Source organism: Oncorhynchus tshawytscha, linkage group LG32 (assembly GCF_018296145.1).
Source record: "Oncorhynchus tshawytscha isolate Ot180627B linkage group LG32, Otsh_v2.0, whole genome shotgun sequence".
In the NCBI taxonomy this organism is placed as follows: Eukaryota; Metazoa; Chordata; class Actinopteri; order Salmoniformes; family Salmonidae; genus Oncorhynchus; species Oncorhynchus tshawytscha.
The window spans coordinates 10,088,603-10,111,713 of NC_056460.1; the positions used below are offsets into that span (position 1 = coordinate 10,088,603).

The 23,111-nt window shown below is 44.0% G+C and overlaps 1 protein-coding gene across 2 annotated transcripts; it reads right to left on the reverse strand.

Moving 5' to 3' along the window:
* Positions 1–4: 4 nt before the first annotated feature.
* LOC112245519 (protein AF-17) lies at positions 5–22,626 on the reverse strand. 2 transcript variants are annotated; one of them, XM_042310699.1, is made up of 20 exons: positions 22,158–22,626; positions 20,839–20,918; positions 20,613–20,667; positions 20,303–20,412; positions 18,709–18,812; positions 18,490–18,583; positions 18,018–18,137; positions 17,803–17,892; positions 17,295–17,445; positions 16,208–17,056; positions 15,449–15,615; positions 14,261–14,381; positions 11,166–11,232; positions 10,441–10,589; positions 9,468–9,680; positions 9,157–9,233; positions 7,553–7,917; positions 7,184–7,241; positions 3,283–3,471; positions 5–3,053 (listed from the first exon to the last, which is right to left on the reverse strand). In XM_042310699.1, the coding sequence occupies exons 1-20, from the start codon at positions 22,264–22,266 to the stop codon at positions 3,018–3,020; spliced, it is 3,204 nt and encodes a 1,067-aa protein (XP_042166633.1). In that variant the 5' UTR covers positions 22,267–22,626; the 3' UTR covers positions 5–3,017. The 2 variants fall into 2 exon arrangements, with proteins under 2 accessions (XP_042166633.1, XP_042166632.1); XM_042310698.1 differs by having other exon boundaries at positions 5–3,471.
* Between the last annotated feature and the right edge of the window lie 485 nt (positions 22,627–23,111).

Consider the following 23,111-nt stretch of genomic DNA (forward strand, 5'->3'; position numbering starts at 1 on the left):
CAACTCAGTAAAATACATTTATTGACAGTAAAAGTTCAGTCGTCTTAATTGTACCTCAATTTTTACACAAAAATATCAAAATACTTTACAGGGCATTAAATCTGAATATTGGCAAATTGTTGATTAATTCTCTCTAACAAATACACTGTACATTGACAACAATGCTTGTCTTTTCTTAAATGCAGTGCTCAACTTAAATTTCCTAAAACATTTTTTGAGAACAATGCATTTAAAAACTATGCGTAGTCAAACTTGGTATTTAGCTACTGATTTGCGAGACTTAACTGCATTTCATGCATTTTATGTCCCAAGAAGTTAGCTCCATTTTTTTGTCAAACTTCATTGAGAGAGAGGTGCTTAAATATGATGTAATACATAACAGATACACATAACAACATACGTACATAATAACATGGATTATCTTGGTTACCCAAACTTCAAAGCTTAGAAAATGAATGTGTTTATACACAAACACATTTAAGTATACAATTTGCACTCAAACAATAAAAAAACAACAAAAGTATATATATATATAAAAAAAAGATTTACATTTATTGGGCCAAATCGCCCCAGTGCAACATGGGAAAGATTCCCTTTCAAGATTCCTTCGAGGTACTCTTTCAGTCAAAACAACCTCTTCGACATGTTCTTTCCTAGATTTTTTTTCAACCTTAATCGTACAACAACTCATAAGGACGTACTTGTTCAACCGCAGACCTCCTTCGGAAGTCCTGTCAATGTGGAGGAATAGGCTCATGTGTTGTCAACGTTAACATTCTCCTATCGTCTCGTTGCTACAGTATTTTAACCAACTAACAATAGTCGCTTGAAAGCTCCTCACTGTTAACTAACAACAAAAACAGAACAGATCTAATACTTACCGGATATCACATGTACGGGGAGGTCAATATCGAGGTCGCAAACGGAAAACTAACACACATTTGGGAATGATCGTTGACCGTAGTTAAATGAGGAAATGATCGAATAAGATTAGTAACGAACACCGCAAAGGAAAAATATTATTCCAGTCTAACAGTGAGTTAAAAGACCTGGGAGAACGGCCAATGTTAATAGATTAGCTTGATCCCAGCACAGAAGGACCTGTTGTTATGTGCCACACAGGAAAGGAGATGCAGTAAAGAAAGTTACATATTAGAGTTCCCGAGTTGCCTATGTGTTCTGAATGGTAACATTTTATAACTTGACATCATGATCTCAGTAGTAAGACATACTGTACATAATGGTGTTACTAGAATGACGTAACAGATGTCATGGGCAGTCGTATCATAACAGATAAAGTCACCTGATGACAATTGAATCAACATTTGAACCTGATGACACCAATAAGAGTTTGAGTCACAATTGTATAAGAACATAGCAGTCATGGTATTTGTGACTATGTCATTACTATGACCGCATTTTTATAGATCTTAAGACAAAGTAAAGTGATACCATCTAACATGGGATGTTGCTTGTCAGTTCTTCTAAAACATTGAGCAGCATCTTAAGACACAATTTACAGACGATTTGAGATTTACCAATAAACATATTTTCATTTTACAATTGTTGACATTATCACCGTTGCCTATCAATAGTATAAATGGTAAGATTGAAAAGAGTGCTTTCGCCTAAATCTGAAATAACGGTAAATTGTAACCAGAACAAAAACTAGATTAAGAAATGAATAAGACAAAAGAAGCTGCCTTTTGGCTGTTAAGTGTGAGTTGATTTTCCTCAGTAACTCTAGCATTATTTTAAGGCATTGACAACTATACAGTATTGCTAAAAGAACAACTAGTTTCCCGGGCATCAACAGAACAATATGTACAACCAAAACAAATAAGAAAACACTAACACTTCAGGATAGAGTGCAAAATATTCATACTAATCAATCATTAACTTATCAGTTCCAAGTATCCAAATGTCCCTTATTAGGTTATATATCAGCGAAGTACACATGGGTTGAGGAAACAAAAATATTAATTTCTTACATATTTACTTGGGACAATTTTCAAATGTTTGGTTTCGTTTGATTAATCTTGGCAGCGGCACGCATATTGAAGATCATACATTCTCTCTAAATTCTCAGGGGTGGACTGAGGCATAGTTCACACTCTACACTGTCAATGCCAGTCCCCGGATCATTTGATGCCAGCCTGTAGCTGTGACATTTAATAGGATAGAATAGGAATATCATAGTTGTATAATATATGGGAGGGAAGAAAATGAAAGGAAGACAGACCTTGAGGAAGACAGTTGATGTTTAGAGAGGTTTCAGACAGATTGTCCTCAACAAGGATGTTTAGAGGGATACATTGGTTCCACAGGGGTATAATTGCTTAAGCGGAGGGTCAGTGCTTCAGTAAAGTTATGGCCTAAGGACACTTTGGCCCAAAACACTCACACCCAAATTCCAAGTTGACACTTAGCCCTACCCATAGGCACTCCAGGAGATCTAAAAGGATTGGATAGGTTTAAAGTTTACCATGTCTTCTGATTGGCTAGGTGGAATAGTCATGTTGTTTACGCCCATCGAATCATTTCAGATCTCAGGAAGTGCCTTGAGAGTAGCGGCTAGGGGTTGATTTGGAATTGATCACCAGAGTCCAATTTCTATGCTGGACCCCAATACTCTCCACATTTACCGCCAGGACACCAGAGTCTCTGGCTCTTGCTACAAGAGTGAACCCAATTGGTCTAGCTAACAGATTAGTGCAATTCAATTACAGACCACTGTATTCATGCTCTCTGAAAGCTGCCTACACACACACAGACCTGGAAGGAAAAAAAACGTCCTCAAATAAAAGGAATTCAATGCATAAGAAATAAAACATAACCGTTTAAATCGATTCCATTATACATTCATAAAAGAGGGGGAAGACAGAGATGATAGAAGACAGAGAGCTCAAGAGTCTTTCAGATGGAGATTAAAGGTGACATTAGTTTCTGATGGAACAGCTCAATTACTTTCCTTTCCCCTGTTATAGCTGCAACAGTTCAGACACGAAGATAACATATCAGCCATTGTTGTCTCCGCCCTTCTCTCCCACCCCCTGAAATTAAACACATTTAAAACTGACCTGTGAGTTTAGATGTTCGGCCCACACATACATGTATCAACATTATATCCTCAGGTTTAACAGCATTACAAAGCAAGTCAACCTTCTAGAAAGGTTTATTCTTTAAGAAGTTTATTCTTTAAAGCTTCAGTCGATCAAGAATTGACATATACAATGGCCTATTCAAATAAGGAGTCTCGAACAACTGCATATCGGCACTCACCCCGGGCTTGTGAAGTGCATTCTCCTGCAGGCCGAAGAGGGGGTTTCCCTGGCCACCCTGCAGGGGCGAGGCCCCCAGGTTTGGGGACTGGGCAGTGGGGGTGGAGGTGAGGGCCCCGGTCAGTGTGAGGCGCTGTAGCTCCCTCTGCCACTGCTGCTGCAGCATCTGATAGACCACCACCTGCTGCTCCTGAGACACACACAGCCCAAGATATAAGGGACTTGAACATGGGTAGTGATATGCACACCCAAAATGAATCTACCTGTGCCGGGCCAGAAAAAGACTGCAGCATATGCTGTTTTTTTTCTCCATTTATTTTTTGGGACCAAAAATAAACCTGACCATGTTCACACTCATTGAATAATTAGGGGTTAACAGTCAATCAGATTGGTAACTTTTTAAATAATTTGGAACAGAGAAACTAGAGGCCATGAATAACTTGGGCAAAAAGAACGGCACTGATTGGCCTATAGGTGACACTGTCATAAGCAGTCTCGCTTTAAACCATCATATCCACCGCCCTGTTTGACCTAGAGACTTGAACGTTTGTATGCACAGTTCCTTCAGTAAGTATTCACACCCCTTGACCTTTTCAACATTTTGTTGTTGTTACAGCCCAAATTAAAAATGTATTATGCAGTGTGTGTGCAAATATACCCCCCCCCTGAACTCTGAAAGTAAGGTGGTGCGGAAAAGATACGGCGTCCCGGGAAAACTAAATGGTGGGGGTACGCCTTATTGGTAAAACATGAGCCTGTAAAAATAGAACAAAATGTCAAAAGAACTGAAGGTTATTACATCACTTTTCTTATCATTACTGCAAAAAAGAAATACGTGCAAATGGACTTGAAAACGGGTCATATAGCCTCAAATGTGATGTGGTTTGAGGAAAACCCTGACAAGGCAGAGATGAGTGGCTGACACCGAGACGTGCCCCGAACAGCAGTGGACGCATAAATTATGTCCTAACGACAATCGCCAAATGTCATTACACTTTTTGGTATTTTGTGTAACAGATGTCTCTTTCCATTCACCATTATTTGGAGGCTGGGAATATGTTGCGAGTGGATGAACGTGCGCCAAGTCACGGAGCCCTTTGAGGTGATTATTTGACAATCATATGAAAACATCATGACTGGTTGTGTTTATTACCACAGTAAATTGACATTCTGTCCTTGAGCTGTCCTTGTTTATTAATCTTCTGTATTACTTCATGTTTGGCATGGACCCCGGGAAGGCTAGCTACTGCTTTAGCAACAGCTAATGGGGATCCTAATAATACACCAAATTAAAGGTCATACATTTTAAAAGTTCAATTACAATTCTTTACAACTAGGCCCGCAGAGATCCTATTTGAATTAATAGAGATTCTATATGTTATACATTTGTTTTGGTGCACGACAGGACGTCCTGTACCGGGAAGAAAATAATTCCACTTTCACCCCTGCACAGAAGTACAAAGAATCTGAGGAGGAACAAGACTTCAAAGTTCAACCCTCATCCAGGTCCAACCCCCATAACCGGACACCAAAGACAACTCATGACCTTGTCCATCATAGGTCATGACAATCCAATCCAACAGCTCCTGGCTATGGTGCAAGCTTTAAAGACAACTGTCGAAAATCATGGAGTAATTTTGGAGAAGCTGAGGTTTCAGATGGCACCTTCTAGCACAAATTCCAGTCCGAAACAATACACCAACGCAGCTCCCAGCGTTGGCATTAGCTACACCCGATCAAGGTCAGGCAACACCTGAACCACCAGCAATGGGCTGCCATTCCAGGGCTGCAGCCACCCCCTACCAATCACCTCTGCCACCTCACCTCCAGACTCATCCTATCCAACCTCAACCTATAGTGCCCCCTAACAAACCTAGCTCCAAAGAAAAAATCAGATATTACACGTCCATTTAAAACACTGCAAATCCAATCCACAGTGGCCCATCAACTTCAAACTTGTCATCACTATCATAGACATCCCTAAGACGAACCACACTGAATTTGGTAATATATATATTTAAAAAAACAAGGAAACTATTAATAACTAATACTTTGCATATGTAACACTAATGCTCAAAATCATCTCATGAACCACATGTCAGATTCACTCCAGATGTTGTATTTAGAATCATGATTGCACATAAAGGAAGATAATTCCTACATGATCTTCTGTCCTTTTTGTCATCCTGTGAACTCCGTTCATTGCTGCTCACAGCTATATTTTAATAATGTACAGTAGAAGTCGGAAGTTTACACACACCTTAGCCAAATTCATTTAAACTTAGTTTTTCACAATTCCTGACATTTAATCCTAGTAAAAAAATCCCTGTATTAGGTCAGTTAGGATCACCACTATATTTTAAGAATGTGAAATGTCAGAATAAGAGTAGAGAGAATGATTTATTTCAACTTTTATTTCTTTCATCACATTCCCACTGGGTCAGAAGTTTACATACACTCAATTAGTATTTGAGTGCCTTTAAATTGTTTAACTTGGGTCAAACGTTTCAGGTAGCCTTCCACAAGCTTCCAACAATAAGATGGTTGAATTTTGGCCCATTCCTCCAACAGAGCTGGTGTAACCGAGTTAGGTTTGTAGGCCTCCTTGCTCACACATGTTTTTTTCAGTTCTGCCCACAAACTTTCTATAGGATTGAGGTCAGGGCTTTGTGATGGCCACTCCAATACCTTGACCTGGTTGTCCTTAAGCCATTTTGCCACAACTTTGAAAGTTTGCTTGGGGTTGTTGTCCATTTGGAACACCCATTTGCGACCAAGCTTTCAATTCCTGACTGATGTCTTGAGATGTTGCTTCAATATATCCACATTATTTCACTCACGATGCCACCTATTTCGTGAAGTGCACCAATCCCTCCTGCAGCAAAGCACCCCCACAACATAATGCTGCCTCTTTGTCCCCATGTGCAGTTGCAAACTGTAGTCTGGCTTTTTATGGCAGTTTTGGAGCAGTGGCATCTTCCTTGCTGAGCAGCCTTTCTGTTTATGTCGATATAGGACTTGTTTTACTGTGGATATAGATACTTTTGTACCTGTTTCCTCCAGCATCTTCACAAGGTCCTTTGCTGTTGTTCTGGGATTGATTTGCACTTTTCGCACCAAAGTTCATTAATCTCTAGGAGACAGAACGCATCTCCTTCCTGAGCTGTATGACGGCTGCGTGGTCCCATGGTGTTAATACTTGCGTACTAATGTTTGTACAGATGAACGTGGTACCTTCAGGCGTTTGGAAATTGCTCCCAAGGATGAACCAGACTTGTGGAGGTCTACAATTGATTTTTTGAGGTCTTGGCAGACTTATTTTGATTTTCCCATGATGTCAAGCAAAGAGACACTGGGTATGAAGGTAGGCCTTAAAATACTTCCACAGGTACACCTCCAATTGACTCAAATGATGTTAATTATCCTATCAGATGCTTCTAAAGCCATGACATAATTTTCTGGAATTTTCCAATCTGTTTAAAGGCCCAGTCAACTTAGTGTATGTAAACTTCTGACCCTCTGGAATTGTGATACAGTGAATTATAAGTGAAATAATCTGTCTGTAAACAATTGTTGGGAAAATGACTTGTATCATGCACAAAGAAGATGTCCTAACCGACTTGCCAAAACTATAGTGTGTTAACAAGAATTTAGTGGAGTGGTTGAAAAAACTAGTTTTAATGACTCCAACCTAAGTGTACGTAAACTTCCTACTTCAACTGTATCTCTTATTTCGGTCCTGATAATTCATCCATTCATACGGTTTCAGTTTTATTTTAACTTCTTATGATGATCCATCTTATCATCATGGTTGTGTTGTATTGCGTTACCAAACATCAAGAGCATGTACTGCAAGTGTTTGCATGTCTGAGTGTGTTTGTAAGGCATGGTAGAGTCATTACTGGAGTGAAGTGCTGCTGGAGAAGGAGCTGCTTCTGCTGCTCAGACAGGAGGGAAGACCTGAAACACAACCATGTTCAATATTACTCATCATGGGACACTTCCAGTCCAAACAACACTTACCCAGTCAACCCATTAGTCACAACAAAAATCAATTACAGTAACAGCATAGACCAGAATCAGTCAGCACAGCCAGTCACAACAGGACAATATAAAAATGTATCCCTGTCACAAAAATAATGGCCGTGGCTATCACAACAACAACAACTGATCAACAGCAATCAACAAACAACATCCTCACAAAACAATCAACCAACACTATCACCAACCATTATACTTTTCTGGTGATCAGACAGAGAGGAGGTACTCACGGACTCATGCTCTTGGGGATTTGCAGGCCCTGTGCCAGTCCCTGGGGGCCCAAAGGAGGAGGCTGGGGCCGCAGGGCCGGCAGGGTGGGCTGGGGTCCGTTCTGGACAGGTGACTGGATCACCCCGTTCAGGCTGCCCAGCACGCCGTTCATGTTCAGCTGGGGACTTCCTGCTAGGGAGACCATGAGCCCGCCCACCATGGAACTGCTGGCCTGACTGAGGCCCCCCAGGCTGTCAGTCAAACCCCGCCCACCCAGCCCGTTCAGCAAGGGCTGGCCGAAGGAGGCGGGACTCTGCTGTGGGGGCGGAGTGCTCTGGAAGGAGAGGGAGGAGCTACTGCGGGAGGGACTACCAGAGTGGAGCTCCTAGAGTCGGAAGAGAAAAACACAGGGTAAAACTAATAGGACAGTTATGGTTCATCTAAAGGTGAAATCTGTGAGTTTCATTTCGCCATATTTCATATATTAACATTCCCTCAAATGTAATAACACCCATGCTCCGCCCACCTGAGGATTTGTCTTTTTCACCCATCTACTTCCTGTGTTTGAGGGGTGAAAATCCACTTCAATTTCGCTGGATCAATTGCTTTCATTTTACTCCTGTGACTCTTTCATACTCTTGATTATGCCTGTCGTTTTTTCCCGTTAACGTTCGTAATGACCTGTCAAACACACTCTGGTAATGGCTAAAATGGGCTCAATGAAATGCATTGTCTTTACACTGATTCTGTAAAAAACGATAAAGCTTGGTTAGGGATTTAACGCACCATCTTGACACCTCCATCACAAGAAAGATAACTTTATTTTAATGGGTGTTCATTTTTTTGCGGAATTTGGAAAAGTAATCCTTTATTACAGTTGAAATGTTTACAAATTAGAGGCTCTGAAATGAAAGCATCTTCCGAAAATGAACACTCGGATTATAGTGATATTAGTTTGATCTCGCAAATGTAAAGTATGTTTAGATAGGTGTAATCTAGAGCGAAGCGTGTTGATTTTTACTCTGAGGGTATCCTGCTATTGACACACTTGTTGAATTATGCAAGGGAACGTGAGAACAACAGGGGCAGCTAAGCCAGCGCAGGTGAGTGCAGGCAGGGTCGACAGAGGTCGTGTTTGGGGGTTGCAGTCCTGTGCCACCCCTTTATGTTAATTTATTCCTATATGCAAATCTAACCTGGTGTATTTATGCAAACGACGCATATAGAATCGTCTTTATTTGAACACAAAATATCCCCCAAAATACCTAATACAATAAGAACATTTATATATGAGTGCATTCTAATAAAAAAAAGTGACATTTTACAATAAATTGAATACCTGAATTCCTACCAAAAATCCCTAAACTCATTATTCGTCCGTGCCAGTAAGATGAGTATCTTCATCCATTGTCCTTCTGTTGCATTTTTAGCTATTTAGATGACCGTTGCTACTCAATGTACAAACAAGTGGAGGCGGCACGTTTGATTGGAAATTAAACCCAGATATCCCCTTTAATGCTACAGTTGGGGATAAAGGGCAAGAGTATTGTATAAGTAACTACACAGTGGGTTCAGGTGTTGGCCGGTACTAAGTAAGGCGTGGTGGGCACAAAGGGGTTCTCACCTCGGATGAGGTGATGAAGGAGGTATCATTCAGGAAGCAGCATTTAGACAGGGGACTCTTATTGGTGCTGAGGGGGTCTATAGGGACAAGAGAGGTACACACACAGGGATATAGATACAGGGACAGGGAACCAACTACAAAAAAAAAACAACACACAACTGTCGAGATTATAATGACAAAAACAAGGTTTGTTTTGGGGGATGGTGACACTCTTTTCCAGACTAGCAAACTGACTCTATCAACGAATGAGGTAAGGAGGATGGGAAGCTTCCGAGAGGAGGTGAATGAGAGGAGGGTTTCCTGAGTCTGACCGTGTGCGGAGGAGAGGAAGCTGATGTGGGTGGTGGTGGGCACTAGGCCCTGGGCGGAGTGGTGGGAGTGGTGGACCTGCGGGGGGAAGGGACAGGCCAGCTCCACGTTGAGCAGCTGCAGCCGCTCCTTCTTGGCCGTCAGGCTGAGAATCTGGTCCTGGAGACGCTGGTTCTCCTGCTGCAGCGAGTGGAGGGACTGGAGCATCTCTACAACTGGTGGAGAGAGAGAGATGGAAAGGGGGAGGGAGAGGGGGGAAGAGACAGGGAAAAGGGGTAGGAAAGAAAGTGAGTGAGTGTAGAGCACTGTATTAGAGTCAGTTTCATTTTTTTGTTACAGTTTCCATACTAAGCCATTTTATTTTAAATATAATTTTTTAAACTAGGCAAGTCAGTTAAGAACAAATTCTTATCTACAATGACGGCCTAGGAACAGTGGGTTAATTGCCTTGTTCAGGGATAGAACAACAGATTTTTACCTGGTCAGCTCAGGGATTTGAACTTGCAACCTTTCGGATTTACTGGCCCAACGCTCTAACCTCTAGTCTACCTGCCGCTACCGGCCATGATACACTAATGATCATCGCAGAACAGCACAGCGCATTTTAAAGGATCTGAAAGCAAGCGTATCAGACTGACTCGGGTTGATAAGAATCCACTTCCTCTTCAAAGGGTCCAAAAATACATTTCACATCGGGTGTGTATGACCGACTGGGTGTGTATGACCGACTGGGTGTGTATGACCGACTGGGTGTGTATGACCGACTGGGTGTGTATGACCGACTGGGTGTGTATGACCGACTGGGTATGTATGACCGACTGTGTGTGTATGACCGACTGGGTGTGTATGACCGACTGGGTGTGTATGACCGACTGTGCCACAAAGGCAGACACATCGCCCAAAAAAGACCAACTGAAAATCCTCCGAGAATGAAGATATATTATAGACTGCCACAAAGAATCCCAGTGTACTTACTGTTGGCACCCATTTCTCCGTTGCCATGCTTCTCCAGGAGGAGCTCTATGTGGGAGCTGGATGGAGGGACGTTTTCAGGGCGACCTCTGACCCCAGGGCCCACACCCTCCCTCTGGTCAAACAGTAGAGGCAGACAGCTCATAGGAGACCTGAGAGAATAACAGTGGTAAATGAACAGGCATATGGCTACAGAGAACAGAAACAGATTGAAATGGAATAACGTTGGTATACAAGAGACCGAATGAAATGGAATGGTAAAGTATACACAAGCAAAAGTGACCGTATGAGAGAACAGTGTTGATAGTGACAGTGAGAGAGGATAGTGACAGTGAGAGAGAATAGTGTTGATAGTGACAGTGAGAGAGAACCGTGTTGATAGAAAGAGTGAGAGAGAACAGTGTTGATAGTGGCAGTGAGAGAGAACAGTGTTGATAGTGACAGTATGAGAGAACAGTGTTGATAGAAACAGTGAGTGACAGTATGAGAGAACAGTGTTGATAGTGACAGTATGAGAGAACAGTGTTGATAGTGACAGTATGAGAACAGTGTTGATAGTGACAGTGAGAGAGAACAGTGTTGATAGTGACAGTGAGAGAGAATAGTGTTGATAGTGGCAGTGAGAGAGAACAGTGTTGATAGTGGCAGTGAGAGAGAACAGTGTTGATAGTGACAGTGAGAGAGAACAGTGTTGATAACAGTGAGAGTAGAGTCAAACAGAAACTTACTGTGAGGAAAGGCTCTCTCGTGGCGAGTTGTCGTGACATGGGAAGCGACAGTCGTCCATCTCGGACTCTGAGAGGAGAGAGAGCAATCCCGATAAACTACCAGGTAGCTACAGTAGGGGAGACTGGGGTAAGTTGAGCCGTTTTTTACATTCAGCATCACTCCATCAAGGGAATATAGTATGCCTTTCTGTTTTGAAAACATTGCTTGTCCAAAAAACAGTGTTGATAGTGGTCTCTTCGTGACAACTTAGCTGAGCTGTGGGACAGGGTAACAGTTAAGTTGAGCTGTGGGACAGGGTGAGTTAAGTTGAGCTGTGGGACAGGGTGACATGGGAAGTTACAGTTGAGCTGTGGGACAGGGTTTTGAAAACATTGTTGTCCAAAAAAGTTGACAACTTAGCTGAGCTGAGCTGTGGGACAGGGTGAGTTAAGTTGAGCTGTGGGACAGGGTGTTAAGTTGAGGGGTTGAGTTAAGTTGAGCTGTGGGACAGTGAGTTAAGTTGAGCTGTGGGACAGGGTAGGTTAAGTTGAGCTGTGGGACAGGGTAGGTTAAGTTGAGCTGTGGGACAGGGTAAGTTAAGTTGAGCTGTGGGACAGGGTAAGTTAAGCTGCATACACATTTCTGGACTAAATTAAATATAAAAAAAAAAACCTTTTTAAAACCATGTCTATCTTAATTTCCCAGAACACAATTCAACACAATCACAATCGCTTTTTGTCTTTTAATCATTTTAAGCATCTTTTAACAGAGGCTTAACACCTAAGGCCCTGTTGTTACCTCATATCCCTGAGATAATGCCTTGATTTTTTTCTGCCTGGGAAGAAAACACTTCAATTTGCTCAACTTGTCATTGGCTCAACTTACCCCATGACCATTGGCTCAACTTACCCCATGACCATTGGCTCAACTTACCCCATGACCATTGGCTCAACTTACCCCATGACCATTGGCTCAACTTACCCCATGACCATTGGCTCAACTTACCCCATGACCATTGGCTCAACTTATCCCATGGTCATTGGATCAACTTACCCCATGGTCATTGGCTCAACGTACCCCATGGAAACATTTTGACTATATTATCCCACACACAAAATGATGCACTTTCATGCTAGGTTTAGGATCTCATACTGAAGCTTATAGAGACCCAAACTGATGTAAAGAAGAATCTTAAAATGGTCTATTTTGGTTTAGATACAAGCATCATGAAACCTCTAACACAATAAATTAATTTGACTTAAATGTATTTTTACCTAACTTGCTAACCACTTTTTCCATGTGATTTCTTCCGTCACAGACTGAAATGAAGACCTCTTCCTAAATATTTGGTCAAATTATTCATTTTGTGTATGGTTTCCTAGAAACAAGGGTGGCTCAACTTACCCCTTTGTCTCAATTTACCCCACTCTCCCCTATGTAACTTCATAGCAAACATACAGTGCCTTGCGAAAGTATTCGGCCCCCTTGAACTTTGCGACCTTTTGCCACATTTCAGGCTTCAAACATAAAGATTTAAAACTGTATTTTTTTGTGAAGAATCAACAACAAGTGGGACACAATCATGAAGTGGAACGACATTTATTGGATATTTCAAACTTTTTTAACAATTTCAAAAACTGAAAAATTGGGCGTGCAAAATTATTCAGCCCCCTTAAGTTAATACTTTATAGAGCCACCTTTTGCTGCGATTACAGCTGTAAGTCGCTTGGGGTATGTCTCTATCAGTTTTGCACATCGAGAGACTGACATTTTTTCCCATTCCTCCTTGCAAAACAGCTCGAGCTCAGTGAGGTTGGACGGAGAGCATTTGTGAACAGCAGTTTTCAGTTCTTTCCACAGATTCTCGATTGGATTCAGGTCTGGACTTTGACTTGGCCATTCTAACACCTGGATATGTTTATTTTTGAACCATTCCATTGTAGATTTTGCTTTATGTTTTGGATCATTGTCTTGTTGGAAGACAAATCTCTGTCCCAGTCTCAGGTCTTTTGCAGACTCCATCAGGTTTTCTTCCAGAATGGTCCTGTATTTGGCTCCATCCATCTTCCCATCAATTTTAACCATCTTCCCTGTCCCCGCTGAAGAAAAGCAGGCCCAAACCATGATGCTGCCGCCACCATGTTTGGGGATGGTGTGTTCAGGGTGATGAGCTGTGTTGCTTTTACGCCAAACATAACGTTTTGCATTGTTGCCAAAAAGTTCAATTTTGGTTTCATCTGACCAGAGCACCTTCTTCCACATGTTTGGTGTGTCTCCCAGTTGGCTTGTGGCAAACTTTAAACGACACTTTTTATGGATATCTTTAAGAAATGGCTTTCTTCTTGCCACTCTTCCATAAAGGCCAGATTTGTGCAATATACGACTGATTGTTGTCCTATGGACAGAGTCTGAGCCCACCTCAGCTGTAGATCTCTGCAGTTCATCCAGAGTGATCATAGGCCTCTTGGCTGCATCTCTGATCAGTCTTCTCCTTGTATGAGCTGAAAGTTTAGAGGGACGGCCAGGTCTTGGTAGATTTGCAGTGGTCTGATACTCCTTCCATTTCAATATTATCGCTTGCACAGTGCTCCTTGGGATGTTTAAAGCTTGGGAAATCTTTTTGTATCCAAATCCGGCTTTATACTTCTTCACAACAGTATCTCGGACCTGCCTGGTGTGTTCCTTGTTCTTCATGATGCTCTCTGCGCTTTTAACGGACCTCTGAGACTATCACAGTGCAGGTGCATTTATACGGAGACTTGATTACACACAGGTGGATTGTATTTGTCATCATTAGTCATTTAGGTCAACATTGGATCATTCAGAGATCCTCACTGAACTTCTGGAGAGAGTTTGCTGCACTGAAAGTAAAGGGGCTGAATAATTTTGCACGCCCAATTTTTCAGTTTTTGATTTCTTAAAAAAGTTTGAAATATCCAATAAATGTCGTTCCACTTCATGATTGTGTCCCACTTGTTGTTGATTCTTCACAAAAAATACAGTTTTATATCTTTATGTTTGAAGCCTGAAATGTGGCAAAAGGTCGCAAAGTTCAAGGGGGCCGAATACTTTCGCAAGGCACTGTAAGTATCTCACTAACGAGTGTGTGTGTTACCTTGAAGTGAGGTCTGGGCTTGGCTCAGTAGTGAGGGCAGTGTACGGGCAGTAGAAAAGACCCTGCCAAACGGCTGAGAGGAGCTGAGGCTGTAGGAAGAACTGGAACATGGAACATGCACCTACAAGGGTTTAACACACACAGAACAAAGTTAGGATCTCATTTACCTGGCAACTGAATACATGTGGGATACTATTTTAGTTGTAACATGATATCGTTGATAAGCTCAGTCATGGGCTGCGTTTCAAATGGCACTATATATTCCCTGCATAGTGCACTACTTTGACCAGATGCCTATGCGCCCTGGTCAAAAGTAGTGCACTACAGATGTAGGATCTTAATTTGATCACCCTGTTGCAGGAGAACTGTCACTATCAACACATGTTTAACTTGTCGTGTATTTGAGGTTGAAAAAGGCGCACGAAGTTTGTAATTTCCACTTTGAAATGTCAGACTCCTTTACGAAAAAAACTATCAACCCCGTGTCCATTAATTAAAATCGACATAATAATTAATATTTCCTGCAGAAGCAGGATACTTTTTCTGCTGTAGCAAACTGGCTCAAATGAAGATCATACATCTGTATATAAGTAATAGTGTGCCATTTTTAAGAAGACGAAAGCTCTACTACCTGACCCGAGCTCGACGGGCTCTGACATTATACATGGGAGTTAGGGCCGGGTGGAGCCTGTTTTTTCATCAATAACTAGGGTACGTGCCGGGCCCGGGTATCACTAAATTGATGGCAAAAATGTTGAAGCTGAGCCATTTGCTCGTGCTCTGCTGCGCAGTACAGTCATATTTGGCTCAGCTCGCAACGTGATGTCAGAAGAGCTTCAACCTCATCAAATATAAGGCCGGAGAGATTATTTCACAGAGTTTCGAGTGACGAAAAGTATCTAACAGCTAACTGCTCTCTCATGCCTCCTCATTGAGCAGAGTAGCCCAAGCGGAGCCGTTGCTATGGATACTCACAGACTCAGAGCCGCCATGAGCAGAGCAGGGAGCTCGTGGCGGACAGAGAGGAGCGGCTAATGGATTGACTAACGCAGGAAGTTATTTCTGATTTTGGCCAGGGCCGGGCCTTAAATTTGGCAGAAGCAACTGGGCCTGGGTAGGGTAGAGCCTGAACGTTGCGGGTATGGGTAAAGGCTCGAACGCAGACATGATGTTGATTTCCCGGAGTACCTGTGGGCTGAGGGCAGAGTTGACTGGTTGAAGTGACAGTGTGGAGACGTGAGATGGCAGGAGTCCTGAAGAGAGAGCGGTGCTACATACGCCTCCGCCCAACGATAGAGGGGTGTTACAGACACTCCCACTCAAAGACAGAGGGCCCTCGTGACAGGTGTAGATTCCTAACCAAGAGAATAGTATCAGACCTAATTCATAAATGCCATTCATTTATAGAACACACACACACACACAACCGCACACCTAAAAGTGTTGAGGTCATATCTTGTCAGAGTAGAGCAAAAGCAGGATGTCATCCCAGCCATTGACGCACATGCTCTCTCTGTTGACACTGCACACAAAACCACAATCTAACAAATCTCTTTACGACACACAGATCACTAACTACCTAGATTTACTACGCACGTGCAAAGTCTGCACTTCTAGTTCTGCTCAAGAAGTCATAAGCAAAAAGCGTTATACATATAAGGGTTCTTTCCTCTGATTTTTACTCAATCTCTTACTCCTCTTCATCCTTTTCTTTCTCTGTCGTGCAAATATGTACAAGCTTAAATCTGGCCGCCATTTTCTAAACGAGGCATCTTGCTTCCTGAACATCTCTAAATACACATACTTGATGATGTGTACGTTCATCATCCACAGCCACAATACATAGAAGTGCTGTGTATTATTTTCACATGCAAGTGCACACAGGAAGCTAGAGGGCTACCACACAGAGACTACGCCCGCTCAAGACGGATCTGGTGAGAGACTCACCGGAGCCGAGCAGCGTATTGCCGCGGCCTGTGGAGAAACTGACGCTAGAGGAAGTGGAGGAGGAGGGGAAGGAGGAGGAGAGGGAGGAGGTGGGCAGGGTGGAGGAGTACGCTGTGTGGGGGAGGGAGGAGGAGCTGGGGAAGAGCGAGGAGGACGATGTGGAGGAGGAGGTTAGGGAAGGAGGTGGAGCAGGAGCCGTGTGGTGACGGTACTCCTCCTCTCGCCTCTCCGTCCGCTCCCGGTTCTTGCTCCCCCGCGGGCGCCCCGGACCGTGCCGGCTCTTCTTGTTGCCACGGTGCCTCCTCTCCCGGTGTGTTGGCAGCGGTGGTGGGGGCGTGGCCTTGTCCTCCTCTAGGTTGGCCTCCTCCAGTATAGGGGGCGTGGCTAGGTGCGGGGACTTGAGAAGCGACTTGGAAAGCTTGTAGTCCCCCGAGGAGGAGGAAGTGATTTTGCGGAGCTTGCTGCTGCCGCTGCCTATCCCACCCGAGGAGGAAGTGATGCGCATGATGGAGCCGAAGGTGGAGATGGTGACCTTGGTCTCGAAAGAGTTGGTCTCGCCCTCTGACCTCTCGTGACCCTGCGACGACCCTCCGTGAGGTCCGTCAACCGGGGTCAGGGCCGGGGGCTGCAGAGAGGCCTTGTTGTGGTATTTACTATTGTCCAATTCCTCCTCCTCTTCTTTCTCTTCTTCCTTTTCCTCCACCCCTTCCTCGTCATCTTCCTCAGGCGCTGTCCGTCTGGTCCGCTCGTCCCGGGGCTCCTCGGCGCCGTGCTCGTCCGCTCCTCGGTCGGGGTCGCGCTCCAAACGAGAGGTAGAGGAGAACTGGAGGAGGTCTTGGGAGCCGCCACCTGGGAATACACACCGTAGTTATTCCTAAACACAGCACAATAAGCAGACAACACTATACGGTGCAGTTATACCTAAACCCTTATAAAACACACGTTCAGACTAAACACAGTGAAGGTATACCAAAAACATAGAGTTCTGCACTAGAGAGTTGGTTATTCACAAACAGAGAAGAGACTGAGAAGTTGCTTGGACACAAAACGTCCGGGTTAGTTGGCCCATAAAGGATTAGCTTTGTACCCGTGTTGAAGGGACTGGAGGAGCAAGAGGAAGAGGAGCAGCTCTTGCCAATGCTTCCTGTCTTCTTACTGCGGTGTCCCAGCTGGCCGTGAGAGCTCATCCTCTTCAAATTCCCCTCGCTGTCCTTGTTGCTGTGGTGACCCGACGACAACTAAATCAACAGCACAGAGAGGTGACGGGTGGGAAATGTGTCATTGGAGATCGAGAAGCGGTTTGATGTCATAGATTAAAGCCCTTTACGCTCGTTAGAAAGTATTGCGAGACGGTCCTGGTCAACCAGAGAGTTCAACCAAGGACCTCACCTGAATAAAAAACATTTTCTCAAATGTATCCACTTAGAAATGCACAATAGTTCAAACTATTTAGGAAACCAAATGGTTATACTCGGTCAATGATGGAAGAGGATTGGTGGATGTGGGGAAAGACGAGAGAGAAAGAGAGAGTTAAGAGAGGTTAGAGACAGAGACCCGAGGGCATTTAGGGGTGTACATATTGGGGTTGGCTTTACCTTGTCTACTATACTGCTGGACAGTGAGGACCCCAGACCATCAGATGACTTTTTATGCCTCTCCTTTTGCCTCACCTTGTCCTTGTGACTCTGAATGAAACCCAAGGGAGAGGCTGAGGATTTGAGCATTCATGCAAATACACCGATACAAAGCCACACCAAGCAATAGTCAAATGCACGTTCAGTATGTACACAACAATACACAAGACACTCACCTTCCTGAGCCTGTGGTGGTGGGAGCCGTGTTTGTCCTGGGCGGGGGACGTGGAGCCCCCCCTGGAGTGGCCGAAGGAGCCGCGTTCGGTGTTCTCTCCACTGGAGCGCATCTTCCTCTGCTACAGGACCCCGCCGAGGAGAGTCAGAGAGTCACACTGCTGCCAACCGTGACGGTCACAGGGGCAAGTACAGCTATAGGGGCAATAGCTGGACGGGCAATCGGCTAGAGCTACAGGGGAAACTAGGGGGCGGAGGCTATTTCTCCACGCCGGCTTGAAAAGCTATGTCTCCTTGCCTTCCTCAACGCAGTATGTGAATGTTACAAAACCAAGTGGAAGTGGAAGTCCTTTCCAAAGCCGTCTTAATACCCAACACAACCCATTTACACATTTCATTCCATTGAAATAAATAAGAACTGGAGCTCTCCTAGAAAGCTGAAAAGAGACTTGAATAACTCTGCCAGTCTCTTACCATCTTGATGTAATGGTGCTTGCAGTAGCCACAGTACTTGACGTTGTCAGCCTCGGGGCCCTCCTCCTCACACAGCAGGCCAGCCATCTGAGCACTGCACAGGGTCAGACAGTCAGACAGATGGGAGAGGAGACACACACACACACACACAAAAGCATGCACGCACAGTCACGCACACGCAGTAACGCACACACACACACACACACACAGACCACTCACCAGGTGACGTGGAAGGCTTGTCGACAGCCCTGCCGGTTGCACGTCATGCAGGCCCCACACGCAGCCTTGCTCTCTCGCCCATGGTCCTCACAGATATAACACGTCTAAAGAGAGGGGAGGAGGAAGATGAAAAAGAAGGATGACTGACCAGAACAGATCTCCTCTTATCAACGTCAGATGTCATGTCCACCTGAAATCACTCACATATCTAATGGGCACACTTAGCTATGGAAGGGAAATCGGGTCGTTCCATGAAATTAATGCTTTTTTTTGCATTAAATAAAAGGTTATGACTACTTAACTACCTAATTGGTGGAACAACCAATTTGTATCTATGCCAAATGGCATCCCATTCCCTATAGAGTGCACTACCTTTGACCAGGGCGCATAGGGCTAAAAAGTAGTGCACTATACTCTGGGCTCTGGTCAAAAGTAGTGCACGACATAGAGAATAGGGCTCCATTTGGGACACAGCCAGTGTGATACTGTTCAACTCTATGGGCCTCACCAATGCCCAGAGTCCAACCCTAGCCTGTCATTGATAGCAGCCTGTTATGAAACATTCTACCCCCCTACTCCTCTTCACACCTCGCTCCCCTACGGCTACCCTACGGCTATTACCCAGACAGAGGGGGCTGGCTGTCTGCCTAGCAACAGGTGCTGGACAAAAGAACAGCGGGCCTCCTTACCTTTCTTCTCTTCTACCCCTCCTTCCCTTCATCTACCCCCTCCTTCCCTTCATCTACCCCCTCCTCCTCCCCTTGTGAGCCATATGCATCATGGGCCAAAGGGAAACTGCATTTTGGAGCTACTGTAAAGGAGGGAGGGAGGGTGGGCTTATTGAGCCTTCACCCGTTGTCTGCGTCCCAAAAGGCGCCCCATTCTCTGTGTGGTAAAGCCATCGTGTACTATTTGGGACACGACCCATTGTCCACTCAAACGCTCTCTGAGAATGCAGGGCAGCAAATCCTTGATGAATGGCTCTGACAACCCAGACCAGAGAGGTGCAAGCCATTTACTGTAGCTGCCCCTGACATGGTGGCGCGAGGCCACTACCAGACGAGCACCCACTATCTTTCAGCAGCAGGCGTCTACGTAGCTTCCCATTGACTCGAATAGAACTGTAATCCAATCATATAAAAGCTTTCATTCAAAAACAAATCTGTCTGGTGGGCATATGCTGAATATAGATTTTTCCACAATAGCAATCACTCAAGACCATTAGGCCTGAAAGCACGCAGACGGTGGTGGGATACATGGCCCGTGACTATCCAGATGCCAACTCTAAAGGCTAAACTTGCAGAGAGGACTTAGGAAAAACTCTGGATGATCTCATGAAAGCTTTGCCCCGCGCAAAAAATATACTGTATACTAATGACTGCGTGCAAATCACAAAAAAACGCCCCCACGAGTTTGTGTGGAATTTTGAAGGTAGTCACAGAGATGGACAACCATTTACTCTGGCTAAAGAAACGATATCTCCAATTTCATTCAATCGTTTTAGGCCAATAAAATGCATTTCAAATGACGGTCAGAACGTCCTTCACAAAAGACAAACAAGGCTATAACAGTGGAAGTGAACAGTGACGAATACCTTGATGTATCTGTCGTGAGGGACGTACTGTAGTACGATAGGCTCCATGGTGAGAACGTTGGCGAACTGCACCTCGGGAATGTAGAGTGCACAAACCACATGGGCCCAGCCTGGAGAGAGAACAACTCACATTAGTATGCACACACACATACACACACACACACACACACACACCCTGACGTGAATACACACACATTAACACGGACACATTATATGTTTGTAAGACAAGGGAAACGTGGAGGAAAGGAGGGATTGATGGAAAGTGGAGGATGAAGAATAGAGGAAGGAAAGTCAGCGTCCAGTAGTTTACCTCCACTGTCTGTCCTCTTGAGGGCGCCATCTTTGTGAGGGCACAGCTCACATCTCTGATGAGAAATGAGAGCACACCTCACAATAACCAACTACGCACAGTAGCTTCAATAGCACACTGTACTACCAGTGTTATTTACTATGACAGGCAGGGATATCCTGTACATTGATAGAGATCTGAATGAGTACACGGATAATATATCGATATATGGGATATATATACTCACCACTCTGGCAGCTCTCTCCTGAGACTCACATTTTCGACAGAACCACGGGCCAGTGGGCACCTGGACAATACCATAGCACGCTGTGACACACACACACACACACACACACACACACACACACACACACACACACACACACACACACACACACACACACACACACACAAATACAGACAAATCATTAGTCTACCACTCAAATGAATGAGACACAAACAAGTTACCTAAGTCTTTAGTTATGTAACTAACTAACTTCTTGGTATACATTCAACTTTTAATTAATCTTTTTTTTTTTACTGTTGAGAGCAAGCATAGAGTAAGTAAGTTGCCTTGCACAAGCCTTGGCTTGTACGAGCCGGAACGACTCATAGGAGCAAGAGCCAATCTCCTGTTTCCGTAGCGACCCCCTGGACAGGATGCTAGTCTATCACTGGGTTTTACCCTGCTGAGTTCCAAGCAGAGATGCAACAGGACCCATTTTACAGTCTTTGGTATGACTCAGCCGGGAATCAAACTCCCAACCTTTTCAGGACAGACACTCTTACCACAAGGCCACTGAATCGAGAGAAGGCATAGCCAGGGCATAAAGTTAAGTGTCACAATGATTTATATATTTCTTATTCCCGAGATGATCCCAATATTGATAGGCTATTGATGTAGGTCACCTTTTTCAAAGAGTGGTGGCGGTTTGAACACAACCATAGTGGTTTTACTTTGCAAGACATAGCCTGATTAATAATACTATGACGTGAATAACAGTTTGTAAACTCAAGATGGTATCGTGTGTCGACACAGACGATATTGTTATTGATGTTTCCTACATAGCACAATAAATAAAAGCCACGGGGGATGTACTGCGAAGGTGTGCACTACTCTTATAGCCTTACAACCGTAAAGATGTACACATTAAATCATAATTCATGGCTCTTATTCGAATCAAAACTCTTGGACATATTGAGTGGCTACATTGCTGCAGGGCTGAGATACAAAGATGTCAACAAAGAATGTGGATGCATCGTTGAGGAAACAATTCATCCGGAAGGCCCGATAGGCCAGCTAGTCTGCTGCTCCAGTAGTAGCAAATGCTTCCTAACGATGCGTAACTTTGGATCGAATAATAGCCATTCTACAAAAACCGCAATAGTCCGCGCCATAAGGTCTCGATGAAATGTTATATGTCCCCTCTCGCACCACGGCAACGCGTGTTAAAGGAAAACACCCCCTCCCACATAAACACAGACAGACACGCACGCACGTAGGCACGCACCACCCCATCCTTCCCCCAATAGCGTAATTACATTGTAGTATAGCAAGCTAGTTACCCTGGTGAACAGCGACGCTGCACCCGTGCCCATCACAGTATACAAGAGGATTTTCAGCCCAGCCTCGCTCATCGGAACACACGCAGCAACCTCCAACCATTTCCCGCATACTGTTCCCATACGGTATTTGATACGGTTTTGCGGCGACTTAAATCGCCAGGGTGTCAAGTAGTCCCTGACTTCAACAGTGTATCAAACATGGTAGTCGGTAGTCGTGCTACACTGCAACCAAGAATGAATTTCAGCGTGGGGGTTTCGGTGTACAGCGAGTTTTTCCGTGATGTCTTCCCGTCCCCTGTAGAACCGATGCAGTGCGCATGCCCACATCTGCAGAATAGTCTCACGGTGTGAAGATGACAATATTTCCATCCCTTGAAGTTGTGTGTCCTCAGTTGTCCATGCTCAATGGCAATATATATGTTCCCTTTCTGCATTAGAATGACCAAACAGCCCGATCTCCTGCTGTCGAAAAGCAATAATGACAAGTGTAGACTAAAGCGTGCCTCTTCTCTTTGAACGGTAGATAAAAAGCACATTAAATGCATAGCGCCATCTTTAGGGATCAGACAAAACAGAAATGTCTTGGCCTACTTGCCTAAATGGAATACCCAGAGATAGTTTGGGGAAACCGTTAATATCATTCAACAATATTGTAGTCCAGGCCAACTACTTTGTCGATTTATTTAGAGACTTTATAACAACTATATCCAATATGTAGGCATATTAAAAATTATTATCATAACAATAGTCCATAAAACAGAATCAGGTAACTTATGTTGTATTAGTGGCATTATAAAGTCTCATAATGATGGTTGCTTAATCAGAGATCAACAAAATACAATTATAGGCTAATAATGCGTTTTATTAGGCACTTGTGTGATGTGTAATGTAAAGCATTGTTGTAAAAGCTGAGACTGCAAAGCCTTACATGACTTATTACATGATCTTTCTCAG